At 39.0% G+C, this 26767-nt stretch overlaps 1 protein-coding gene across 3 annotated transcripts in view; it reads right to left on the reverse strand.

Annotated features, from left to right (window-relative positions):
• smurf1 (SMAD specific E3 ubiquitin protein ligase 1) overlaps positions 1-26434 on the reverse strand; it is a 74848-nt gene extending 48414 nt beyond the window's left edge. For 2 of the 3 annotated variants that reach the window (XM_039776135.1, XM_039776134.1), the window contains exon 1: positions 26141-26434. In XM_039776135.1, coding sequence (XP_039632069.1) covers positions 26141-26195 — 55 coding nt within the window. In that variant the 5' untranslated portion in view covers positions 26196-26434. Of the gene's footprint in view, positions 1-5221; positions 5361-26140 lie in introns of all 3 variants that reach the window. The other variant, XM_039776136.1, reaches the window with a different exon arrangement.
• Positions 26435-26767: the final 333 nt, after the last annotated feature.

The following is a 26767-nucleotide window of genomic DNA, read 5'->3' on the forward strand; positions in this document are numbered from 1 at the left end:
CATTGTGCAACATTACTATTAAAAGAAAGAAAAAAAACCCCAAAAAAACCCAAAATAAAAAGTACTCAACCTCTGCTGTTCAACACACTTTCTTTAAGAATAAGATAATGCTTCTGTAGAGACAGGGATCTCCTGCAAAACTTTTCAAATACCCTGCGTGCCGTGTGAATGTCAGTGAGCCGATAAACTGTGGGATGATAATGTGTGAATGGGCAAAACCTGCTAACTATCTGGGATGTCTAATCTGCAAATGCCCCTGTTGTGTTTGTGAAAGGAGCTTTTAACACTAAAGTAGCATTAGCCAGCCTCCATAAAGTGGGAGAAAAAAAAAAAAAATCTAGTTCTTGGTCTTAACTCACAACTAATGATAAGTGATAATTTAGTAAACGTGCTGCTGAAATGAATAACAGTAATAAAAATTTCTCTCCACCCCATATGCGTTTAAGGGAGGACAATATATGGTATACCTTTGCACAGAACACATTTTTTGGCCTTCAGCATACAATAACAAACATACCAGTAAAAAGGTTCCCTTAGACGATCAAGATGTCCCCGTTTATGAACATTAATGCCCTTTTGTCTCACCAAAAGCAAAGCATAACTGGTTAGCTGAATCAAGAGCTAGCGTTAACACAATCACACACACATCCATCACTGAACTCTCTTAATCGAAATTCAGTGTTTAGATAGGTTGGAGCTTATCAGAGCAGAACTAGCCGCAAGGTAGCCCACCACAGGCCTCATTCACTCACAGCCCCTCACAAATTCCCACACAGTTTTAAATTGGTCTCAGGAGGTAAACATCCTCATTTTTTGGAATGTGACAGTAAAGAAATACTAGCAAATAAAAAAGAGTGAATATGCAAACTCCTCACAGACTGGGATGGGAAAACACATTAAAGCAACAGGGAAAAAAAAAAAATAAAAAACAACAAACAAATCCAAAAGCCAGGGGGCTGAGTGAATGATTAACCTGCAAAACACACCAGAGAGCCCCAGACGCTTGTCAGTGTAACAGCTAAACAAGAGCATGTTATATGGATTTCAGTGGTGGCGACTGACAACGAAAGTACCAGCTACTGTACACGACGAAGCTGATTTTAAACCAACAATGGTTTAAATGTCAAAATGCAAATCCCCTACAGCAATAAACTTGTCCACTACACCACCAAATTGTCACAAATTTACCAAACATCAGTGGCCCTTCGACAGAATGATTTGGCACAGCACCTTCCACAGACAGAATTACAAGGTGCCTCCTAAAACCAGCAGGATTACAAGACAAAGTGATTCAAAATTAAACACATTAGAAACTGACAAAGGACACAAGGTAAAAAGGCTACACATTTGCTAATACCAAATGGATCCATGAAAAGCAGTGGTCGACAGAGCACAGGAACCGATAGCCTACACAGCAGACAGAGATTCCATTCAGTAGGAAGAAAAGTCAGTCATAATGCATAATTAAAATATTTTCCACTGACCTGGAAAACCACTAGCTATGGGCAAATGTTACAAGATTTCACTTACTAGCTATAAAAAAAAATCCTCATCCCTTCAGAAGTGATCATATTTTATTGTTACACAACACTACAGTGGTTTGAAGTTATCTTTTTCACACTGACATAGAGAAAAGAAACTCCAAAGTCAAAAGTAAAAACAGATCTCTGCAAAGTGATCTAATTCATTTGAAATATAAAACACTAAGTTGTAACTGATTGCACAAGAGTCAGTATTTAGTAGATGACACACTTAAATCATCACTGGTGCAGCCAGCTGGTTTTAGAAGTCACAAAATGAGTTCAAAGGAGGTCACCTGTCTGGAGCTTCAGTTGCTTGTTGCCTAAATGCACCCAACCTGGAAAGGGCCAGCTCTGAAGTCAGCTGGAACAAGATTCAATCGTATAACAGCACCAACATTGAGATTTGTTTGGCCATCAGACTAAAAAAAAAGCCAAAACACTGCACATCATCAAAAACCACCAAAACCGTGAAGCATGGTGGTGGCAGCATCATACTGTAGGGATGCTTTGCTACAGTATGCCCTGAAATGCATATGAGAATAAAAGAAAACCTGATGCTATCTGGAAAAAAGCATGCATCTTGGAAGACTATTTGTTTTCCAGCAAGACAAGGACCCCAAGCAAAAAGCTGGACAGGAATGGCTTCAAAACAACAACATGAATATCCAGGAGAGGCAGAGTCAGAGTCCAGATCTGAAAACATTTAGAAATTTGTGGCTGGACGTGAAAATGGCTGCTCACTCACAATCTCCATGCAACTGGACAGAGTAGGAGTAATTCTATAATCAGGAGTGGGGTGAAAATTGCAGTGTCCAGTTATGCAAAGTGATACAGCGAGTCACCTGCGCACACAGACCCAAGGCTGATATGGCTGCCAAAGGTGCTTCTACTAAATACTGTTCTATTGATGTGATCAACAGTTTTGCATTTTATATTTGTAATTAGTATACAGCACGCTGCAGAGATCAGTTTTCAGTTTGACATTGAAGTCTTTTTCTGTTTACCAGTGTCAAAAAAGCCCAATTACATCCACTGTGTACAACAACAAAATGAGAAAATGTCCAAAGGGGTGAATACTTTTTGAAGGCATTGTAGCTGGAAGCACTAGGATTCACTTATCTAAAACAGCCAGTAAGTCCACTCAACTACCTTTGGGTGCATCGGTGCTAATGCAATATTATTGTGAGTAAGAACCACAAGACAGAGTTGGGATGAAAAAGCAAACTAAATATTAGATAGGCATTTGACCAAAGCAATGCTGAAGTGCACAGCTGACAATCAAGCAGAACCTGCAGCAGAAAGTGAGACAACCTTCTTGAGTGTTGTGTGCTGAAGATATGAACATGAGACACAGATCAGTATTCCCTTTTAGAAAGCTAACTATGCTGGCATTTAGGAAACAAGCCAGCTCCTTAGTTTCAATTCATTTTACTGTCAATGTAACTTACAGTACAGTGAAATGCATTAAATAATAAATAAACTCTACCATTATGTGGGAGCAGAGAGCTGCAACACAGTCATCAGTTTGTCAGTTAATGGAGGTTGCATGGATATTGAAACATCAGCTTGTTAAACATAAAAAACATAATTTGGGATGAAAAGAAAAAAGTAAAAACTGCAAAAGAATTAAATAAAAAGCAAATGTTTCCCTACTATTTCATATTACGTGCGATATAACTAGAGACAAGGCTTGCTCTACTCCAGGTCTAAAACAATGCCCCATTCGATTTGGCAGAGCAGCACACAAATGCCCCCCATGACATCAGGACAGACTGCAGTCAGTCAAGCCGTATCACCACGTGATCATCTGCTGATAAGGAGAAATGGTTTACTGAAACAGGAGTCAGCATTGAGTTCTGTAAAGCAGAAACACAAGAACTCAATGATAAAATACCAAAGATGGAAAGGGGGAGTGTGCGCATCATGGCACAATCTGCACACAAGGGTCGGCCTATAAAGTTTATAAAGTTTGAACTTTATCAGCACCTTATCTGCATTTTATTTTGTTTGGTAAAGCTAAACAGTTTGGAGCAGACACAGTTTTAATCTCTTTATTATGCTTGCTTTTTTAAGACAAGAGCTTACTGAACATCTGCCAAAAATCATCAATTTTTTGACTGCAAAAATCATCAATGCTTACACAATGCTATCAAAATCCAAACACCACATGAATCAGTAAGGCATGAGACTACTCAGAGCACTTTCATTTACAGGAGCTCTTTAATGTTCCTTAGGTTACCAATTCCTTCAAAATCAAATTTGTCACCAAGTCTCTTATCAGGTACCTGACACTGGCTGATGTGGGGTTAGTGTTTGCATTTATACATTCAAGAAACCGTACAGGATTAACAACTTTAGTGAAAAATGAGCTCTGCCTTCCCTTCAATTACTTTAGAATTCTTGTAATCAAAGCTTTGCATGTACTGTATATGTGAGATACCTTGAAAACACAAACACTGATTGGACAGTATTAGCTGTTATGCCTGCCCGATCATCCAGAATTAGCCCTAAAACAGGAAGGCCTTCACTGCAGTAATTAAGCCATCCATCAGCGTACTCAGAATTGCAGGCTGCATCTCTGTGGCTCTGACACAATTTAAATGCATGCTATATATACACTATATATATGTTATATGCTTTCACTGCTTTGTCACATTTTAGTCATTGTAATGATGGACACTCAGTTGTCTTCAAAAATCCATCAAGCGTCACAAATGCAGTGTTAGCTAATACGTTTCTTGGCAGCAAAACGGGCTATTTTTAGACAACCCAGTAAATGCACATCTCTGATAGACTAAGCTTTCACTAATGCAAAACATTATTATTAGGCTGGGTGATATGGATAAAAGAAATATCTCAATATGTTTAGGCAATTTAATATAACCTGATATGCAAAGCCTGTGCAAACTTTAACATTAAGGTAGTAGCCCAACAGATCTAAAGTAACACACACAAACATTTGTTTATATATCATTGTGGCACCTAGGGGTCAAATATGTCATGTACATTCCTGCTTTATTTCCTATATGTAATAAATTAAACAAAAGAAATGAACAAAATGAACAAAATATAAATTTTCCTTCTTTAGATTTTTTTTTCTAATAGAGTGCAAACATTTGGTCAGTAACAAGTTTAGCTAAACTTGCATTTTTCTTGAATGAAAGACATGCTTATCTCCCACATTCACTGGGCAATAGTCCAGTCTTCAGATTCCAAAAGAACAGAACTATGGGAATGTACCTTTTCTGTTAACATTATACACAGATTTTTCCAGAAGTAATGATAATTTAGAAAAAAATGCATACGTTTCATGCATTTAAGCGAGTAATGGACATGTGGATTATGCAACACTAGTAATGCAAGTTTTTCTTTTTTTTCATATGGACATTTTTCACATAGTTTTTTTGCTATTGGACAGAATGGGCCACCAACTGTTTTTTTCTTGAACTGCATGAAAACACAATTAATTTTTTTTCTCTCAGTCATCATTACAAACTATTTGGGATAAGTAACATTTAAAAAAACATTTTTTGGTGGTGTATTCCTTTAATGCTATTCAGTTTTGCAGGAGTCCAGAGCTTATTCCAGCAGCAATGGCACAAGGCAGGAGACAGCCCTGGAATGGGCACCAGGCCACACTCATGTGCATGCACACTCACATTCACTCAGTTTTGGATTTGCAAATTCACCTAACCCACCTGGACAAAGGGAGAGCATGAAAAATCCACAGATTCAACAGTCAAATGCAGGATTTGAATCCTGGATGCTGGGTCCATGAAGCAGTAGTCCCGACCACTGTAGCATGTAACTGAAATATTCAAATTATGTTCTCTTGTTCTGCATGAAAACATTATTACAATTTTTCATTACATGAGATAAGGAAAACACTTTGGAAAAAAAAAAAAATTTGGGTGGAGTATATCTTGAACAAAATTGCTCAACTTTAGTGCCATGGAGAGCAGGAGTCTCCCGATGGGAATCCAAATGTAAAGCAAGATCAATAAGCTCATCCAGCACACTCACTGCAGTCAGGCAAAATTTAAACCCCCAGAGTTAACCAGCTTACACATCTTTAACAGATGCTTGGCAAGCCAAGTATGAAAACAGAGCCGAAGGCAGAATGTGAAGCCACATTCATGGAAAAGTGGGGCAGTAATAAGTGATATACCACCCCCTTTTAAAAGGAGCACAAAAAAGGAAACCAATACTGTACATTTCAATGATTTATCCTGCAGGTGAATAATTTTGTAATTTATTTTTTATATTTTAGTGATGGACTTGCAAAACACCCAATGGAACCAATTGTCAGAGAGGCTCATGCTACACTGGGGTCAAATTTATAAAATTTACAGACATAAAGAGGCTTGAAATATACATGAGCAGCTTTCCAGTTGTTGAGATTTATATACAAAAACTTGAGTCTGGAATATGTTCATATTTACAGCAACTCTGACCATCTTTAAGCAACATTTCAGAGAAAATGGAAAATGACACCCTCGATAAAGAAGGACAATGCAGCCAAACCAGCCAAATGACTACTCACATTCATAATAAATCATATCACTGAGCCATTATTAGAATGTGCTTTGATGTGACAAAATATTACATCTCAAAAGTGATAATTATGATACACAGACTGTATTTTACTTCCCATTTAAGAGGGCCAATTCTGCATATTTGCAATAAAGAACTTTTTTGGATTTCATCAATTAATTAAGTGTGCTTGTCATCACTTTTAAGGGAATTGTCCAACAGGTCGGGAATATCTCAACCAAGCTTCACTCCATCACGCCTGCTGTGCTGGAAGACATGAAGCAACTGACAAGGCACTACTAACTTAACATGCTTTTGGTAGCATAAAAGGGAAATTTGCAGCAGTGTTCAATTTTCCTAACTCAATCAGGGCATAGGAGTGGGGAAAAAGATAAAAAAAGAACAATCAGAGCAATTTACTGGACTCATATTGTAATAAGGACACCTAGCAAGAATGAAGCTGCTTTTGCTAACCGTTAGCACTGACATTCTATTAACACACAAGTCATCCATGATGCCAAGATGAGACCGACAAACCTGATGGGCTCTGTGGCCTGGGTCAACCCATGATTCATTTATTCTGAGGCAAAGTAGCTATGGAGGATGTGATGGTTATGGCGGCTGGCTTGTTATTCAGGTCACTTGCTAAATCTTTTACCTGGCTTTAGTATTCATTGAAACAGCAATGGTGTCAGGTGATACTGGGTACCCACTCGGATGCTGGCACCTTACGCCTTTCCGACCCCCAGAGCACAGAGGAGAGGTGCTACAATGCCACACACGCTCTTGGCTCACTCAGTTGGGGTGCAGCACGATGTGTCAGGACAGAGGCTGCTCTCCCAGCCAATGAAGGCCTGCAGCTACATGATAACATATGTACGAGGTTGATTAGCATAGTCCATGAATGGACGTTTCAGTGTGGCAACCGGGCGCAGCCAGACACACTTTCATGTACATCCATTTACAAGATCACTGTTTTAATATATAAAAGTAAATTGAATAGAAATACGTGTATGTTGGGTTTTACAAATTGGACTCATTTTGGCACATACATTTTCCTGTTTTTCACCATAAGGACATTTTCACACTGGAATCCTTATAATGTTTTATAAATGATCTAAATGATTAAACAAACTAAACATAAATCAAATAGTAACAATTACAAGTTGATAGGGATACGCAAAAGATGATTAAAAAATAGATATATTAGACTTGCAAAATGAGAATGTATGTTCAGACCAAAGGACACATTTAAATGCCATACATCAGTAACAAATTCATCTGCCACTGATTTTAGTGATCAGCAGTGCTGTTGATATGGAACAGAGGCGATTGAATTTTGTCGCCATTCAGATCTGATCAATACTTCCAAATGTATCAGAGGTAATTAATGATAAAGCTCTTGGTAAACACTGTCTTCCTGAAGCAGGTCATTCCTCCTACTAAATGAACAATCGTCACAGCCAGTAAACAGCTGAAGAAAACAAGCACATTAAGCCAAAGGTTTTATTTATCCCCACAAAGCAAAGCAATTAAGCTGAAGAAGACTACAAACCCATCCACATTTCATGTCTTTTTGGTTCCTACAGAGCTTTCAAAATAATGACTACATTCCTATTTTTCCACCAGATCCTATTTATTTCGCATTTCTAAAGCTTTCCAGTGAACAAAGGACAGATAAATTCTGCTCAGAGATCAAACAAAGAACTAGGAACCTGTAAGCAAACATGACTGGGGCCAAGCAAATAAAGATGACAAAGCATTAACTTATGTTAAAATAACAAAATTTGGTTACATAAAAACACATTATAGTAACATGATGTGTGTCTATATTTGCAAATTAAGATACTGCATATTTTCCCTGATTTAGCAAATAAGCTCTCTCAACGCCAAAAGAGTGTACTCATAACAAAACGATTACAATAAAATGGTACCCACAGTTGTGTAGAGCACTGGGTCTCAGTTTCAGTCCTGAGGGCACCCAAGGCCTGCAAGGTTTTTGCTGCCTCCAGTGTCACATTGAGAGGGCCGTTTTTACTTTTAAATCATTGCACTGTTTAACTAGAAGATTTTGTTTATTAATTTTTCTGAAATGTTCCAAAAAGTACATTATTTTACAGAAGGTACTTTAGGTTTTTACACTGCTGTTGGGTTTTTATTTTAAACACCTCTGTCGTTTTCCTCTAATTCAGTTTTGTTTATTGACACATCTTCTAGGCAGAGGGGGCTATCAGCTGTGACAATGGAGTTTCTGGCCTCATTAACTACAGAGGTCACATTACATAACTAGTTACTGAAAAGGTTGACATATCAGCACCATTTCACATTTACAAAGTATTGCAAGCTCGTCCCTTTTTCTGAAAGCCAATAATGTCGAAAGACTAATGGAGATGGTGTTGTACAAATGCTTTCCAGATATGGTGCACAGCTACAATCTAAAGCCCCACTTTGGGGAAATCCTGGAGGAAAATTTGATGTAGTTTGCAAGAAACCCACACCTTGGGAGATGACTGGTTTATCAGCAATAAAACAACCCCAACCATAAAGCCAAAGCTACACAGAAATTACTTCAAAACAAAAACTTAAATGTCCTGGAGTGACAATACAATACAATTTACTTTTTTGTATAGCCCAAAAAAAGTGCCGCAATGGGCTTTAACAGGCCCTGCCTCTGGACAGCCCCCCAGCCTTGACTCTCTAAGAAGACAAGAACAAACTCCCAAAAAACCCTTGAACGGAAGAAAATGGAAGAAACTTTGGGAAAGGCAGTTCAAAGAGAGACCCCTTTCCAGGCAGGTTGGGCGAGCAGTGGGTGTCAAAAAGAAGGGGGTCAATATAATACAGTACAACCAGGTCAGAGTCTGCCAAAGGTGTATTTACTAAACACTGACTTGAAGGAGTGAATAATTATGCTATTAACTATTTTGTGTTTTATATTTGTAATTCACTTAGACCACTTTGCAGAAACCAATTTTTACTTTGTCATTAAAGACTCTTTCTGCTGATTACTGTTGCCTATTATACACATATATGAAAAAATGCCAAGATTGTTGGTCTGTCATGACAACACTTGCGAACCAGTAGGCCTTAAACCTTCATCTTGGTTTCAACTAAGAGCTTATACCATGTTACGCATAACGGGATCCATGAATTGGATAAGCGGACTATATTCTAGGCACTGTATACCAATTCTTGGCTCATAAGGAATTTGTTGGTAATGTTTAAAAAATACAATTATTAAGGCAACACATAAGCAATTTATGTAACAGTGTTTGTGGGGTAAATATTTAAAAATGACGTCATGCTCTATAATACTGATATTTCATAATTTTAGTAGAAAGTGCTGCAGTGGACTGATTAGTTCTCATTTTACCCCTTCAGTGCTGCTGGGATAGGCTTCAACTTCAATCAATCTTTAGACAAAATGATGGATGGATATAGAGCATAGTTACTTAAAACCACTGTATTGCATTCCACCACTATCCTTATATATAATTTGATACTATCCGTATGTATGGTGTTCGCGTCAATACAAGTTAGAAGCATGCAATGGGACTCTGCCTCTGTAGTTAAAACATAACGTGGCAAACACGGACGCAGTATTGCACGATTGGCTAAGAATGTTCAAATGCTTCAGTGACGCCACTGGTCAGCAGAGTATAGTAAGTCAGCGTTGGTTCGAGCAGATAACAGTAAGTTCGGTTGGTTTTTGTAACATTGGTTTGGTGGGGTGTACTTTCCAGGACTAACATCGTCGACTGACTTAAACCCTTCGACAGCAGGAACCGTAAGTAATTTAGAACGTATTGCCATTTGTTTGGTACGTCGAAATCAATCAATGGACAGTTTGGTTTTGGCATCTGTCCTTCTGACATCTATTGGCAAACTGAGTAATGACGGCTGGGTATTAACAACGGTCAAATTTTAGCCGATCTCAGATCTAAAACGACCACACCAACATAATTATTACTCCGACTCCGATTAGAGTCGTAAAATACAGTTTGTTTTGAAAATTTGTTTGCCGGAAAAGATCAAATGAGGTGCGCCAAAGAGCTGAGTTCACGTCTCGCAGCCCCGTTTAAACAGGAAGCTCTTCATTACATCGGCCGAAAAGGTCTATTTTAAGCACAAATCAGTGCCATGATAATAAAATCATTTCAAGGACTGAAAAAAACAAAGAATTCTTTGCAGAGAAAGTATGGATTTCACAAACGTAGAATTTGTAGCCCGATTCAATCGGGCTCCCAGTCGCTAGTACTATAATAAAAAGACATTTAGAAAGAAACAATTCCCTACCATCCAATTTAAACAATTATCCTGTTTCTCAAAAAGGCATTTTCCAATTAAAACTATCACCATCAAAATTAATTTCTCCAGAAGAAATAAAGACAAACCAGAAGACAGTCTCCAGTGAGTTGGAAAAAGTTATTCATTTCCTTTATTCAGTCTTATCTAGTCAGGACTTTGCAGATTAATCACTGAATCAGTGTGGCAACTGTGCAGAAACTAGAAAGCAGGCTGATCAACTTATCTCAGGCTGCAAGTGGTATCTTGCTGCACTCCCATGGCTTCCCGGTAACACTTCACGGCTAGACAATTTGATTGCGCTCTTTCCACATGTATCAACTCCTTTCTTTCAGTTTTCTGAAAACAAACTGTCTCAAGTTGTATTATTAACCTATTATTATAGCATACTTATGGTTATAAAAAAGAAATACCAAATAAGAGTTGTGGTCCACTCACTTCCTTGCAGTTTTCCAGGTCTCTTTTACACAAATGCACTCCTGGGGTGGCAACACATACTAACCACTAACCATGTGGCCTGCATAATTTTTGTGCAGGTTTTTATAATTCAGGATGCTTTTCAAAGGACATTCAACACTGCGCCTGAATAGTGCTGGAAGGCCTTGCTTCCAGGGTGTCTGAATTTAGTGATAAGGGAGCACTGGTGTTTCACTGGATGCAAGTGAACTCTTTCTGCAGCAAGAAACTAGATCTAATCTAGGAAGTGCAGCTGTGGCGAGTGACAGAATAAAAGCAACTGTCTTGACAAATTCAATTATAACACTTTTACTAATATGAGAGTTGTGAAAGCAGCCAGACATCGAAACATAGAGACGTAACTTTTATTAAAAAAAAATAAATAACCAACACCTCTACAAACTGTAATTGCTGAGCGAGAAAAAAACAAAAAAAAAAAAAAAAAAACACCACAGCACTAGCTATCCAGCCCATCCAATCAAAACACCCTAATCAGCCTGTGCACTGAGAACTAAACTGATAAAGGAGGTGGAATTCAATTAACAAATATAATTAAATTTACAAATAAGGTGATTTTAATTAGAGTTTTCATCTCTCCGAGTTCTCTCATCCAGCGGGTGACGAGTCCCACTACTTGAGGCAGAGGAAACCTCTCAAAGGATGCCACAAAGAGAGAACAACATCTTGATTTATTTTAACATGGTTTCATCTGCAGAGGCTAAATAAGTTATCAGTGACTAGTGCTGCGTAACATATGCTGGTATGACTATTACACCAGCTACTGAACCTGTGGGCTGCACTCCCCCATAACCTCGCACCACTCATGTGTCCACACAGCTTTTCTTTGGTTACTCCAGTATGTACCAAGTTAAGCTTATGTCACATTACACAATTTCTACTTGGAGGGGATGTCAGGCTTGATGACTGTTGCTTTCATCATTGCACAACGTCAGACTGCATAACTAGAAATCACACGGCATGCCAAATTACATGACTACTATGAGATGATTATCCAGCACAGTTTAATCGACCCCCATTTATATAAAAAAAAACAGCCAGTGATGTTTTGCCTGGTAGCACAAGTTCCCATGCGAAATGTCTACAGGTACAACACATGTAATCAGAATGACAAGCCTCTCTTCTGTTTTTAAGTTCCAAGACAACAGTAATCATTCTTCAGACTGGCTGGACTGTGTATGTCTTACTATATATCTATCTGCGACTTGCCAAAATTATGTAAATCAAGTCCATGACTTAAAAAAAAAAAACATTAGTTACAGAAATAAAAAAAACTGCAACACTCAAAACTATACATGCACTCTAATAACAATCTAAACAAATACTTTAGCCATCAAATGTTAACAGTCAACGAAAGACACCATATGATTACCATAGTTATCATATGACAGTCGATAATGATAGATACTATATATCATCTGATAGCTGCATACAAAATATGCCAAAGTCACAGAGGTTAAGGTAAATGGTTTATCTAAACTGTCAATGTGAAAAAGTGCTGGTGTGCGAGTTTGGGTTACGAAAGGCTAGTTACCCAACACCACCCAATTCTTTCCTTGCCGCAGTGCTGATGGGATAGTCAAAAATCATACTTTTTTTTTTTTTACCTTTTGAATAGACAGAGTGCAAAGTAATTGATAAAGAGTTAGTGACAGCAAAATAAAAGCCTGAGAGAGCTGCCAGCGGAGGAATACTTGCAGGGGTGCAGCACAAATAAAAGCATTTGCTACCAGCCTGCTTTCCTCCACCTACATCAGCTCTACTAATTATGGGCCAAAATGTTTCCACATTCAGGATGCTGTGGCATAATGAGAACAAAGCAAGGAATTTCACGTGATGTAGTAAAAGCAAAAGGATTCTAGTTGTAAATTAAATGCAGCAGTAAACCAAGGAATTCACAAATAAGTCTCAAAGACAGCATGTCATGTCGTTATTAAAGGACAGAAAGTCTAAATAAGTCAAAAAATAAGGTTTCTTCCAGATGCAACCGATATGTGATTATTGTAGGGAGGGTGGGGGGCACAGGTAAGGCACTGAAAATAAATCTCACTTTTTAAAATAAATGAAGATTTTGTATTCTAGCAACGTGCCAGGTAATAATGTAAATAGTACTTTGTAAACCAGCATCATTATTGTCAGCCTCTGTCAGTTAATGATGCCACAACACTAAAGCACAGTCCAAGACACAGCACTCAAATGACTGAGATCCAGAAGAACTGTTTACCCCCTCCCCACCCCCCATAAGTGGTCAATCTGTCAAATACATGAGGATACAAAACATTACGTCACTCAGAGGCACACAAAGAACCCCAAAAACACCAACCCAAGATGTGCACCTGATTAAATATTATATTGGCATTTAATTTTCATTTATTCTGCTCTTCTCACACAGATTCCCCAGAACTCTTCTCTCCTTCATTAGGTTTTTGAATAGAAGGATTCTAATTACTGCTGTCAGGCAGTGGGGCATAGTGGTTTAGGCTTTGGACTTTAAAACCTCAGGATATATGGGTTTAAATCCCATGACTGACGCTGTGTGACCATGAGCAAGTCACTTCACTTGCTTGAGCTACAACTGGAAAAACAAATGAGACCAACTGTATCTCTCAAATGTTTGGATAAAGGCGTCAGCCAAATAATTTCTCTCAAGCTGGTTTTTGGTTTTGACACGCAGACTTTTATCTTTATTAATTTATTGCCATTTTATTTACTGGTGCTCGGGATTTCCTTGGTATCGACGCAGAGGTACACAACCTGCAACGTCATTGAGGCAATGGAACAGAATATTGTCTTGTAGATTGCGCCTCTATCTAAAATTGTGGATAACAACATTTGATTATTGCTGTGCATCTGGTAAGTTTACTTTTTTGCTTTGGTAACAAAACTTTGTCACTCTTTTCAAGTGTATCTTTGTAACTGGGAGATCAAAAATAAAACTGAGACAAGGTTCAATCTCATGCTACATTTTCCTATCTTAGTATGACCCAAAAAAAAAAAAAAATTCATTAGAAAAACCACAAATGGAATCCTTTCAAGGGCAGCAAGACGTTATGTTCCTGCATCACTAAAGAATGCCTCTGCGTTTCCCTCAAGTTAAAAAAAAAAAAAAGAACCAACATGATCAGACAGCTCCGTATAAACTGGTACATCAACAGTGGGATACAGACTACATGGGTCCCCATTTGAATTTTGTCAATTGTAACACCTCCATTTAAACATCCAACGTGTCTTTGAAGGAAGTGTCGCAGATTAGGGCTGATCAGTGCAGTCCTCTGACTTTGAATGACTAAAGGAAATTGGACTTCTTTGTTAGAGAATTCTGAAATGAACGTCAGACCATCGGTTCATCACAAGAGTGCACACGCAAATCAACAAGAGAAGGTCTAAAGAAGAAGTGTAATGTTTTTAGATGGTTAAGTCAACATCCAGACTTCAACATTATAAGAAACTCTGTGGCAGAAAAAAAAATGTTTGAGAGAATAATCTTAAAATGTTATGGAGTTGAAAACAGGACTGCACGGAGAAAAAGCCTCAATAACTACTACAAGAAGGACATGGCAGTCACTGATTATTGTACATTTAGCTACAGCAAAGACTGTGACAAACAGGGACACAGAAACAGCTTTGTTTTAGTCTAGCTCAGTGTTTCTCAACCACTGGGTCACGACACGGGTTGCTGTTGATGGATCGCAACCCTAACCACCAACACCTCCTCCGTTGAAACAATGAACAGCATCGCTGGACATTATTTTCCTGTTTTTTTTTTTTTTACCCGAGAAGATGATCCCCACCTCCCCGCCAAAAATTGACCAAGGGAGGAATATCCCACCTACTCTTCTAATCAAGGTTGTTTTAAACAGAGATATAGAAGACGTGGGTAGAACAGTGGTTAATGCTGCTGCCTTATTATATATCCAGCGTCCTGGGGTCTAACATCATGTGGTTATTATCTTTGTCTACTCTGCACATTTTCCACATATCTATGCAGCTTTCCTCCATATGACTAAAGGCATGAAGATCAGGGGCCTCATGTATAAACAGTGAGTACGCACAGAAATGTTCCGTAAGAACTTTTCCACGTTCAAATCGCGATGTATAAAACCTACAGTTGGCGTAAAGCCACGCACTTTTCCACCGTACCTCATGCCTTGTCGTACGCAAGTTCTCCGCTCAGTTTTGCAGACTGGCGGCACCCAGCGTCAAAGCAGTACTACTGTTCCTGTGTGGTTACATCTTATTTTCCTGACGTGGCTTTATAAATACACTGAAACTAACCGCATATTGTTTATTAGTGTAACGCATCTAATTGTAATTAACTTGTAACAATATAATGGTCCAGGGAACAGCCATAGTATCTCAAATACCATAACTGCTTTAGTGTTGTTACTCTCACTTCTTCTTCTTCTTCTTCTTCTTTCAGCTCCTCCGTTAGGAGTTGCCACAGCGGATCATCTTTTTCCATATTACTCTCACTGCACAACTCGGAGTATTTATATCACTGTATCCGAGTGTGAATCACAGCAGCAGCTGATCGGAAAGAGAATTATCGGTATACAGTTTCATGGACACGCTGTCTCAGCCACTGCAAAACGTTTTAAAGCCTTTCCTGTACGGACCTCGCGGTTCAGAAACAGTTTCATCCCAAGAACTTTAAATGCAGTCAATCAAGTGCTCCTTGTAGAACTGTTTGTACTTATAAGTACAATCATCCCACTGTAAACTTGCACTATAGTTATAATATCTCACAACCTGGGCCACTTTATAAAGCGCGTATTTACATATGATGACGATATCATTTTTAAGGTGAAATGCAGCAAAATATGTTTATTATATTATACAGATAAAACTTTAACTTCATTTAAATAATCTATATTCTTCACTGGGAGTGTCGTTAAGGATAGAATAATCAAACATGTACCACGAAGATATTTCAATGTTCCTTAAATGTTTTGAAGAATCGGTGCTAAGCTTACAGATGGCTTAACTTCCATTACAGAGCTGATTGTGTGGCGATCAGTTACTTGGGGAAAGAAAAGCAAGAACTGCAGTGATGGCTACGCCAATATATATTGAATACAAAACAGAAAGAGAAAATAACAACACAGCTAAAAATGCAGCGACAAATTTCGGCAAAAGTTAAATGCTTGTGTCATGAGCACGAGGCGGCTATGCAGTGTCTGCAACGGACGTGGCCATCCACCGTGCATAAGCTACCTTACTGACATTGGCGGGAGAAGGAGCCACCGATTCTTCCTCTGCCCAGTGCCACCACAAGCCTAGAGCTGCCCCTACTGCTGCAATAAATTATTTAATCAAAGTGAAACATATGTTTAATAACGTGCTTTAACTCCTACCATCATGAAAATGATATCACGTATACATCTCAGTATTTTAGTTATTCAGAGAGCTGTAATATCACGAATGTAATGGATTCTGTGTCCAGTTGGAGGAAGAGAGCCGGTTTAAGAAGCAAGTAGTGATTCACACACATAGAGCACATAGAAGATCAAATACAAAACAAAGCATTTAACGTGCTACTTTAATTACGATGTGATTTGAGAAACTGGTTAAACGATTTTAAGATGAAGTTTATGATGTTCTACTTCATTGACAAAATAAACTAAGTGATTAAAGTGGAAATGTTGAGACTGAAGTTGACATTTCATGCTTTTTCCCCCACTATGTGCCTTTTTTTTTCTGTACCCTAATAAGCTTTCATATGACACTCAGACAGTGGGCTACAACTCGGCTTTTCACAGCGACTTTGATATACGACTTCTTTTTATTTCCGGCACTGTGCGATTTTGTGAACATGAGCTTTCAAGTTTCTCCAACACGCTATGTCACTGGATCAACTTCCTTTTGTTGATTATACCATGGTTTATTTGAACAAATAGTATGTTTTTCCTTTGCCTCCACTTGGTATTCGCTGAAATTCTTATGTTTTCCCCGTGCTTTTCCCATTGTCTTTTCACAGAAGGCTGAGTTTAAGGGTGATTTATATTGATTTGCATATTCAAAGAGGTGTAATTCTGGGAGGAGTTGGGGCGTTACATAAAGCGCGTGCATGAGCGTTACTTTTCACGCTGATCGGGATTTATGTAGCGGAAGAACGTGGAAGTTGGAGTACGCACAGATTCCTGCATCTGGATTTTTCTGTGCGTAAGCACATTTCGGCTTTTGTGCTTACGCCATGTTATAGTGTGAGTTCTACGCACGCCGTTATACATGAGGCCCCAGGTTAGATGGAGCTCCGAAATGGACTGGAACCCCATCCAGGGCAATTTCCTTCCTTGAACACAGAGCATTGAGGAACGACTCCAAGCTCCTGCAGCTCTAGTCCAGAAAAAGTGGGTTTGACAATGTTTTCAATAAAAGAAGACCCCCAAGCCTATAATCATGAGAATAAGGCTCAGCAGGATCAAAGAACACAGATGAATTAGTGTATTAATTGTTAGTCTAAATTGATAATACAGCTAACACTGTTGCCTTGCAGGTCCAGGGTTCAAATCTCAGCCTGACCCATTCTGGTAAATTAGTATACTCTTCTCCTGTCTCAGTGCATCTTCTCTCTACCATAGCTCAAAGACATGCAGGTTAGATTGGACTGACAATTGATAATTGTCCCAGTGTAAGTAAGAATGAGCAGACAAAGGAGTTTGACCTGCACTCAGTGCTTCCATGAAGGAACCCCATGACCCTGTAATAAGCAAATACACGTATATACACATATTCAAAAAACACACACCGTGTAGAAACTTGAACTGTCAGTTACAACATCCACTGAAAAACACTGTTTTATTATGGAGAGGAAGCCACTTTTTCGGTAACAACCGGACTACAGCTTCCTTTGTGATGAGTAACAATGCAGAATGGGCTCATTTAGACTAAACCAACATTCCTTGGCTGCACTTTCCCAGTCGGTACAAGGTCTGCATTGAGGAGTTAACACAGATAAAAAGACTAAACACTGCACTGGCAGCCGGTAACAATGAGCGTGAAGCCATTATACAAGGCACTACAGACATTCTTCGGCCAATTAGGACTCCTTTCATCTGAGCAGACAGGAGGGGGGTCACCCATAGATGAATTAGATTGACTGGTCTACATCAACACGTGTCCTGTGATCGTAAGATGCATTTGCAGTAGGACTGAACACTGCATTTTTTCAAATTTAAATATTTCAGAAACAGACACCCACAACCCCCTGCTCTATACTAGCAATCATGGATTTTAAAGGTGCACATTCCCTGTCTGATCTAAAGGCTCGACTAAGGCTTTCAGCAGCTGCCTACATCTATAAAAATACACATGGGAGTAGAGACAATGCCAATTAAACTGAGCGGCCAAGGAGAAGAATGTATAAGCTGGCTACATTTAAGCAAAGACCGCTGGCCACTGCTAAACACTTTGGTTAAAATAATGCAGAATGTGCAGACTCATGTGGTCTCTAAAGCTGATGTCACATTACATGACTTCTAGTCAGTAAGGGGTGTGAAACTTAACAACTGCAGTCACTGATCTTGTCATCTCAGTATAACAAATTAAAACGACTACAAATCACTGGGCATGACATTCCAGCACAGTTTCCCCATTTACAAAGCATCACAAACTTGCCTCTTCTTCTGGCAGCCAATAATGTGCTGCATGACAGAGCCAGTGACCATGCAGTGGTTTACAGGTACAGCAAGTTCACACACAATCTCTGCTCCTTTTTCTTTCTTTTTTCCTCCCACCATACTATTGCGGCACATAAAATACACAACATCAGACAACCAAGCCTCTCTTATGTCTGCAAGGTCCAAAACACCGGTGTTCTTTGTTCCACAATGCTGTATTATAACCATTGTACTTCCGGCTGTGTAGTCACTGGTCGTCAGCACACCCCTATGACGCAAGACAAAAAGCAGACTGGTTTGATTTTATCAGGGTGACTTGTAGACTAGTTCCTCTAAGCTGCTGGGTATGTAACACTCACTGAGATTATGTAAATGAAGTCTACACCTGAAAAAACTGTGAAAGCCTTGTAATGTGACATGTCCTTCAGCTGCCTTGGATATTAAAACATGCTGTTAATCAAAGTGAAGCAGATACCATCAGAAATGATACTTTGATTTATTATTATATTACACATATAACTGAACATTAGAACAATCTGAAGAGAACAGGCCATTTACCCCAACAAAGCTTGCCAGTCCTATTCACTTAATTCTGCCATAATAATATCAAATTGAGTTTTGAAAGTTCCCAAAGTCTTACTGTCTACCAGACTACTTGGTCACTTATTCCTTCTATGTATGGTTCTCAGTATGAAGAAAAAAAAAAAAAAACTTTTACAAAGTATGTGTGAAATTTACCCTTAAGTTTGCAACTGTGTCCTAATTGAACTCATTTTAAATTTATAGACGACCCACTATACTAATTCCCTTCAGAATTTTAAACACTTCCACCATGTCACCTCAATCTTCTTTTGCTTAAACTGATAAGGCTCAGCTCTATTAATCTTTCCTCATAATTCATTCCCTGTAGTCCTGGCGCTCTTCTCTGGACTCTTTCCAGCGATTCTATGTCCTGTTTGTAGCCTGGAGACCAAACCTCCAGATGAGGCCTCGCCAGTGTGCTATACAGGTTGAGCAGAACCTCCTTGGACTTGTACTCCACACATCAGGGCACTATATAACCAGACATTCTGTTAACCTTCTTAATGACTTCAGACCACAGTTTGGCAGTCCTTTACGACTCCTAAATCCTTCTCATAAGGTGTACTTTTGATTTTCAAACCTCCCATTCTGCATTTAAACCCAACATTTTTACTTCCTACGTGTAACACTTGACATTTACTTACATTAAATTTCATGTGCAACATACTGTATATGCCCAAGTCCCTCTGTTAATGATTCAATGGAGTGAAGATTATTTGCCAGTCCACCTAGCTTGGTATCATCTGCAAACTTAACCAGCTTGTTACTTACATAACTGCACATATACACATGTTGCATGCTAAATATTTTTTGTATCATGATTTTTTTTCAATATTCGGATCAGATATGGAGGTAAGAATTCAATTGTACTACAGTATGTACACTTGACTAAAGATCATCATGTGTGTTTCACATGGCATCACTCTAACATTTTTTAAGAGATATTATTAAGACCAGCATGGGTGCACTAAGGCCCAACTCTTTAAAGCAGAAAACAGGTTTCTGCCCAACTAGTGTCCAAGTGGAGAAGATCAGTTGGAATAAAGGCTGGGACCAATCACATACACGGTCAGACAGGGGAAGGGGGCAGACATTTCATCGCATATTGCTGTAGTGGACATGGATGCCTACTTTGCTGAGCAGGTGGACAAAGCCATTGTGATGGGGATTTTCTAAGAAGGCTACATGCAACATTAGAGAGAATACATAAAAGATATTGTATGCAAAATGGGGACATGTTTTGAGAACTTTATATTAATTCCCCCACCTCAGCTCTTATCTTCTTACTACAAGTGCCATATAATTAAATCACCAGCAGAAGTAGTGGAGAAAGGTGGGAGCTTTGAGGGTTAGTGAATTTGAGAATTTTGTGTCATCGAGGTTAATGGCCGCTGACAAGATATTTTCTCACTTAGATTGTTCAAAGAGGAATTTGTATGTCATTGCACTGCACGGAAAATTACAAAGCATACTTACTGTACAAGGTCAAGTAGAAGTGCTAGAGACCCCCCACACCATCATATCTGCTTGCCCAGGTCACCAGCCTCTTTAATGAGACAATTTTCTGGAATGGGACTGGTGTACAGCCATTACTCATTAACAAAGAAAGGGAACAAGATGGAGTTTGGTAGATTATCATTGTTTATCCGGGACAAAGACTCTTTGATACGGACAGTTTGGTGTATTTGAATGTGTTATGTAAGTCGGATATAATTACTTTGCAGAGCTGCAATATTTGTTGTTCTCAAATTCTTCCTTTTACCTGCATCAAAACTAAGTTTTAGGGGGAAAAAGGTTATAGATGACTGACAAAACATAGAAGAGCAGGTTCAGCGACTTCACTTTTAAATGTGTACTTAGGCAGCTTGTCGGGGCCTTCTGTACTGTGCACACAAGAACAAATTTCCAGAAAAAGAGAGAGGAAAAAAAAAAAAAAAAAAGGCCATTCTGCCCAGCATAGCTGACCAACTTACATTAAGCCAGGGTTACAAGATAAAATGGAGTGTCAGCCACAACTTAAAAAAATCATCCAGGTGTAGAATATGTGAACAATCAAGATGTAATATGTTAATGTGCTTTTAGTCAAAACAGGCAGACACTACCACTCATGCCAATTTCTAGTCTGTAAATTAAAGTTATTAATGAGCTACCAAGGTGCGCCAAAAACAAGCAATTGGATGAAAGAAAAATGGCCCAACAGAACAGTGAACATTTAAAATAATAAAAAAAATAAATAAATTCCTCATAAAAAAAAAAAAAACTAACATGAAATACCATCCACAGACAGCTACACCAGCGTTGACTGGGAGCTCCAATTTACTGCTGCAGTCGATCTCCCCCCAACCCCTCCAATTTATACAGCATAAGTGCAAATCACTTGACTACAAACACTAGCCTATAGAATAAGCAGAAGCAGAAGGTATTTTTCTCCACTTTGATGGTGCAACTTTGCTTTTTTGGTTTTTATATAAACAAAAGAGTGCAAATTTAAATCAAGACAAAAACTTCATTGCTAATGGCTGCCTAGAAGGAACACGTAACAAACAAATAACTAGTTATAAGTTGTGACAGCTTAAGATAAATGTGACATAAGCATCATGCAAAACATGTGGATGGCAAAGCCAATATTCAAAAATGGGGGGGCATCAATTGGGCAAATGCATTAGTGCCCCCGATTCTGAAGTGTGCTCCACGTGTTGCTCATTTTGAAGAATTATTAACGATGATCCAAGCAAAAGCCTCTCAAGTTTTCTGTTTCTCATTGTTTAGCAGATACCAAAATGAGTGAATTACACAAGCTAAACTTTCAACTCTTTTTTTTTTTTTAAGCTAACACCACTAACTGGAGGCAGCATAACAATACACAGGTGTGCCAAAAATGATGCCAATTTCCAGAGCTTTGTAAAGTTTGCAAGGAGGACAAGCACAACTTTGGTGTTCCTCACATGTCCATCCAGGGAGCACCGGTGATGCCTATGAACCATTTCGTTTTCCAGAATTGGCTATACACTTATACTTTATAGCTCTGCACAGTTATGAACTTAATATTTTAATTGCTAATGCTAAATTAATATTTTCCAATGCAGAATCTTCCAATTCATTTGTAAAATTTCACCATCTGAAAATAACACACACTTGGGTAACTCAAATTTTACATGAGTAAAAGGTGAGCGAGTCACTGCAGTGAACCATTTCACCACCTATTAGCACAGAACCCCTCTGACCGAGATTTCTGACCCACTTCGTCTACACATTTGTGCAACACCTAATCCCCTATAGGGCTGCACTTACCTTGGTAGTGCAAAAACTAGCAGATGGAACATGCAGCTCAGTGAATGAAACAAACCAGCCTCTGACCGAGATATCAGTTACAATGAAAACCTACAATCGCTGCAATAAAATATCCAAGGCCTGAACCAAGCGCCTCTCAGCTTACAGCCTCAGTAGTAAACCAAATTCTGATTTACCTTCTAGATGCAATTGTGTGATTGTTCAAAACCTACAGCCAATATGCACAACACCCTGAAATAACCGGTTTACAAAAATGAATGTCAGCTTAGGCAGCCAACATCTTCATGCCAAAATTAATGATCTATACAAAGACGACAATGTGGAATCAAAAGACAAAATTATGCCTGCCCTTGAGGCTGTTAATATTTCATTTCCCCTTTAGATACGAATGATTAAAGGCCCTTATGGGCCAGAATATACTGTATCTCTACAAACAGAGTTCAACTGTCATTATATCCATCTAATTTTTCCTGCTCAGTGGCACCCCTCCGACCCGACCCCATCCAGTGTAATTTCACTGTGGCTTAGACCTCTGTATTATCAATCATTTGTCATCAGTAACTGCTGCCAACGGCACAAGTTTCAGCTCTGACAAGTTGATCCAAACAACCTCACAAATGCCCATTAAAAGAATCGTGTCAAAAACCAGACATGCATCTCATTCGATTTAAGGAGTGGATACTGTATGCGAACACAACAGTCTGGCTTTAAGAACTGCGATATAAACCAAAAACCCAAGTGTTGTCAAATGAAAAGCAAGCAAACTTCAAATTATTTATACCTAAAAAGATATGTGCCAACAACTCCAGTTCTGTTGGATTGGTCCTCACATATGTTTCAGATATTTTGCTAGTCAAGACCTTTATCATTTGATAATGTGTGGCGGTCAAACCTGCAGTACATTTTAAAAGGTCTCAATTAGAAAAATACTTATTTGATTATGCATGTTGGGTGGAAATATTAGCAGCACATACAGAAACATATTTAATACAAGCACACTGGGAGAGGAAAAAAAAAACTAATTGAAATGGATTAAAACAAAAAGAAAAAAACTCAGACATAACATATGCACCACAATTTCTTGTCATAGGCAGCCACAATGAAAATAGCATCAATTAATACAGAAAAATATGACTTAACATCAACTGCACAGAATTTCAAAAAGCGAGTAATTCTTGCAAGAATAAAGTGCCATTTATTTTATGCAAACAATATGTACACTGCAATTTAAAGCAGTAAAACAGAAACCTAATCAATCAGGTTATTTTACCTTTGGCTAATTATTGATCACTTAGCTCCAAATTTCATGTTCATCAAAAGCTACCCAGGTTGTTCAAGCTATGCTAAAAAAGAAATGGTCGACTGCAGGTGTAACATAAGACCAACAATTGTTCAGATAGATGGGATTGGGGGCAGTCATGAAGGACAAATGAAAAGCATTCAAAAAAAGATTCATAATGACACTGCTGGATAAACTAAGGAAATGCAGTTTAAGTACATCTACTAAAAGTGGTCAAACACACAAATTACAGATGCTGTTAATTTAGTACAGGACAGACATTTTACAAAAACAGATACATGAGACTCCCATTTCCTTTAATCAGAAAATGCAGCTACAGGTTATATATAAACATATTGCATGTATATTGCAAATACTGATTTTACATTACAATGCTGTACATATTGCTGCAAATCTATAAAGCTTGAAGTACAAATGATTTTTGACTCTCTCATATACAGACAGACACAGAAAAATTATTTAAGATATATATTCTGTATACTGTACATTAGATGGACAAAGAAACCGAGCTACTGTCAGGTGTATATCACACATATACACAATATTGTGTGTGTGTATATATATATATACACACAAACATACATACACACAGACTCTCAAACTCACTCAGTATTAACTTATGGTTGCAGGGTCCTGGAGCCTATCCAGGCAACATGAAGCAGAAGCCAGTAAAGGGCATACATACATACATACATACATACATACATACATACAGTATATCCACTCTAACACCAGAATCACTTACAGTCTCTCTAGTCACACTAAAACATCCACCTTTGAGGATGTTGGAGGTTATGAATGTGCAACCTCCACACAGAAAACTACCAGGAATGGAATCTGAACCCAGGATGATGGATCTTTCAGACAGATGAACTAAACACTGTGGCATATATATATATAATTTATCCACAATATATCTACATACACACACACACAAAGATAAATATATTAGTGTGTTTACTGTTGAAGTTAAACTTATTATTTTATTTCAAGTGTCAACAAAACAGGCAGTTGGGACAGAGGAGACCACATTTTTGCAAGGAATTGTGTCTGTGTATAAATATATATGGATAGAAGTAAAGGCTGAGAGCACTGAAACGATTAATATTATCGTTCAGATATGGCCAGTCGGTAACAGAACATGGGGAAATAAAAACTGGAATCAGCAGCATTCCTGAAGATGAGAGACCTCTGAGGGTCCGTCGTTGTTATCACCCAAAGTCACAGCCAAAGTCAAACACAATCGCAGTTTCGGGCCCCCAGGCCGACTGGACCCCGACAGTTCCGCTGTATTCTGAACACCTTGGGTGTGTCTTTGTATTGGCAATATAACAGAATACAATGCCGATCGAGTTACTAATCAAGTCTCACACTGCACGTCTCGATGTCCCTTACTGTACTTTTTAGTCTGTTACTTTGCTAATGAAGAAACCCCCACGGCTTCCGAGTTCATCACTACAACAGTAATAAATTCTGCAACTGCTTTATTTAATTGAAATAATTACTACGGCATTTCAAAATCCTACACCTCTGATTTGTGAAGGTGTACATAATGGGTAATGTATGTAAATTAATAGAACGGCACCGTTTGCAAATAAGGGTGTACGATGCTAATCAACGCATCCTCCCGCATTGTTTCTTATGGTTGTGCCGCTTGGCCTGAAAACCCAAAAGAACCTCGTGACCCCTGGGCCAGATGTGCGTCTTTCGATTTCAAAGGTAAAAATACGACCAGACACAAAATGTGTCAAAACCCGGAGACCCCCACCACCCTTCGCCATCCATGTAGATTTGTAACGCATCCTCGCCTCGGCGTGCCGCTATCTCTTTGAATAATGTATCACTGCCGCGGCAGATTTCTAAATTAAAAGAGGCCGGCTGGGGTTAGATCAAGCTTCCCCTTTTTTCTTTCTTTTCCTGGCAGGAAACGACACCATGAACTTAATGCGCCTGTGCGCACACATTTCTCCCCCCCCGTTATCGACCGCCCCCCTTGTCTGTTCCATTTATTTACTCAGACATCAACATAACCGGAAAAAATATCACACCCCACCACCAACCAGACACTAATCCCAGGTTCCCAGTGGATTCAGTCGTTGGACAAGCACAAAGTTACCGGGACTGGGTCCCTGCCGCAGGAATACGGATTCGAGGCGCTTTGTACACACCCCTAACAGACTTCTGCCTGCCGTGGAACGCAGCGAAACCCTCTTCCAACACGCGCGTATTATTCAAAGCGCGACTCCAACAAAAAGCACGCCGAGCTGAGGGAAACCATCAAGTGTTGTCCACAGTAAGCAGGTTTTTATTTCGGATGCAAGCATCCGTCTAGACCTGATAAAAGACGCATCGTTTCGTTCTTGCAGACCACTCGCCACCCCCTGCGCGCGCACACACACACACACACACACAACACACATACCACGTCCAAAAATGTTTTCCCCTCTTTTAACGAAATAAATGATTATTTCTTTAAAACTCCCAGCGGATAACAAGATATTAGGCCCTCATACCTGTAAGGCGGATTTTGATGCTCGACCCATTTCTTCGTGTCCCGGGATTCGACATCACTCCGAAAGGCAGACGAGATTAACTTTCCCTTAGGATTGACCTAAGATTCAAAACCTGGAAACGCCACCAGTCGCACGAGTGGAAGGGAAAAAAAACAAAACACAGAAAAGTAATCTATTGTCTTATTGAAGAGACGGAGCAGATGTCAGCTTATCCTATATATCTTCTTATTTTCACCTCTTCTTGAAAGAATCCTCAGCTCCCAGAGCTCTTAACAGTCCTAAACATTTTTTTTTTTTTTTTGGGGGAAGCTCACGAGCGTCTTGACGTAAGCGTCGAGTCCTGCACGTAAACTGAGGGGGAGGGGGAATCCTGGCGACGCGACTGGTGGTGGAGGTCTTGGAAAAAGCTGGAGAGTGGCAGTCAAACAACCAATAGCAATTTTCGAATGAAACGAATGGGCGGTGTATACATTCCATTTTTTTTTCCCGGATTACAAAAAGCATTCCGTGAATTTCTGCGAGAGACGGCGTCTTGCCGTGAGTTTAGCCCGCGGTTAAAATCCATATTTAATCCGTGTCAAGCGAGGTCTGAAGTAGTAGCTATCAGGCTGAATATCTTAATTTCTA

This window comes from Polypterus senegalus, chromosome 13, assembly GCF_016835505.1.
Source record: "Polypterus senegalus isolate Bchr_013 chromosome 13, ASM1683550v1, whole genome shotgun sequence".
NCBI lineage: Eukaryota > Metazoa > Chordata > Cladistia > Polypteriformes > Polypteridae > Polypterus > Polypterus senegalus.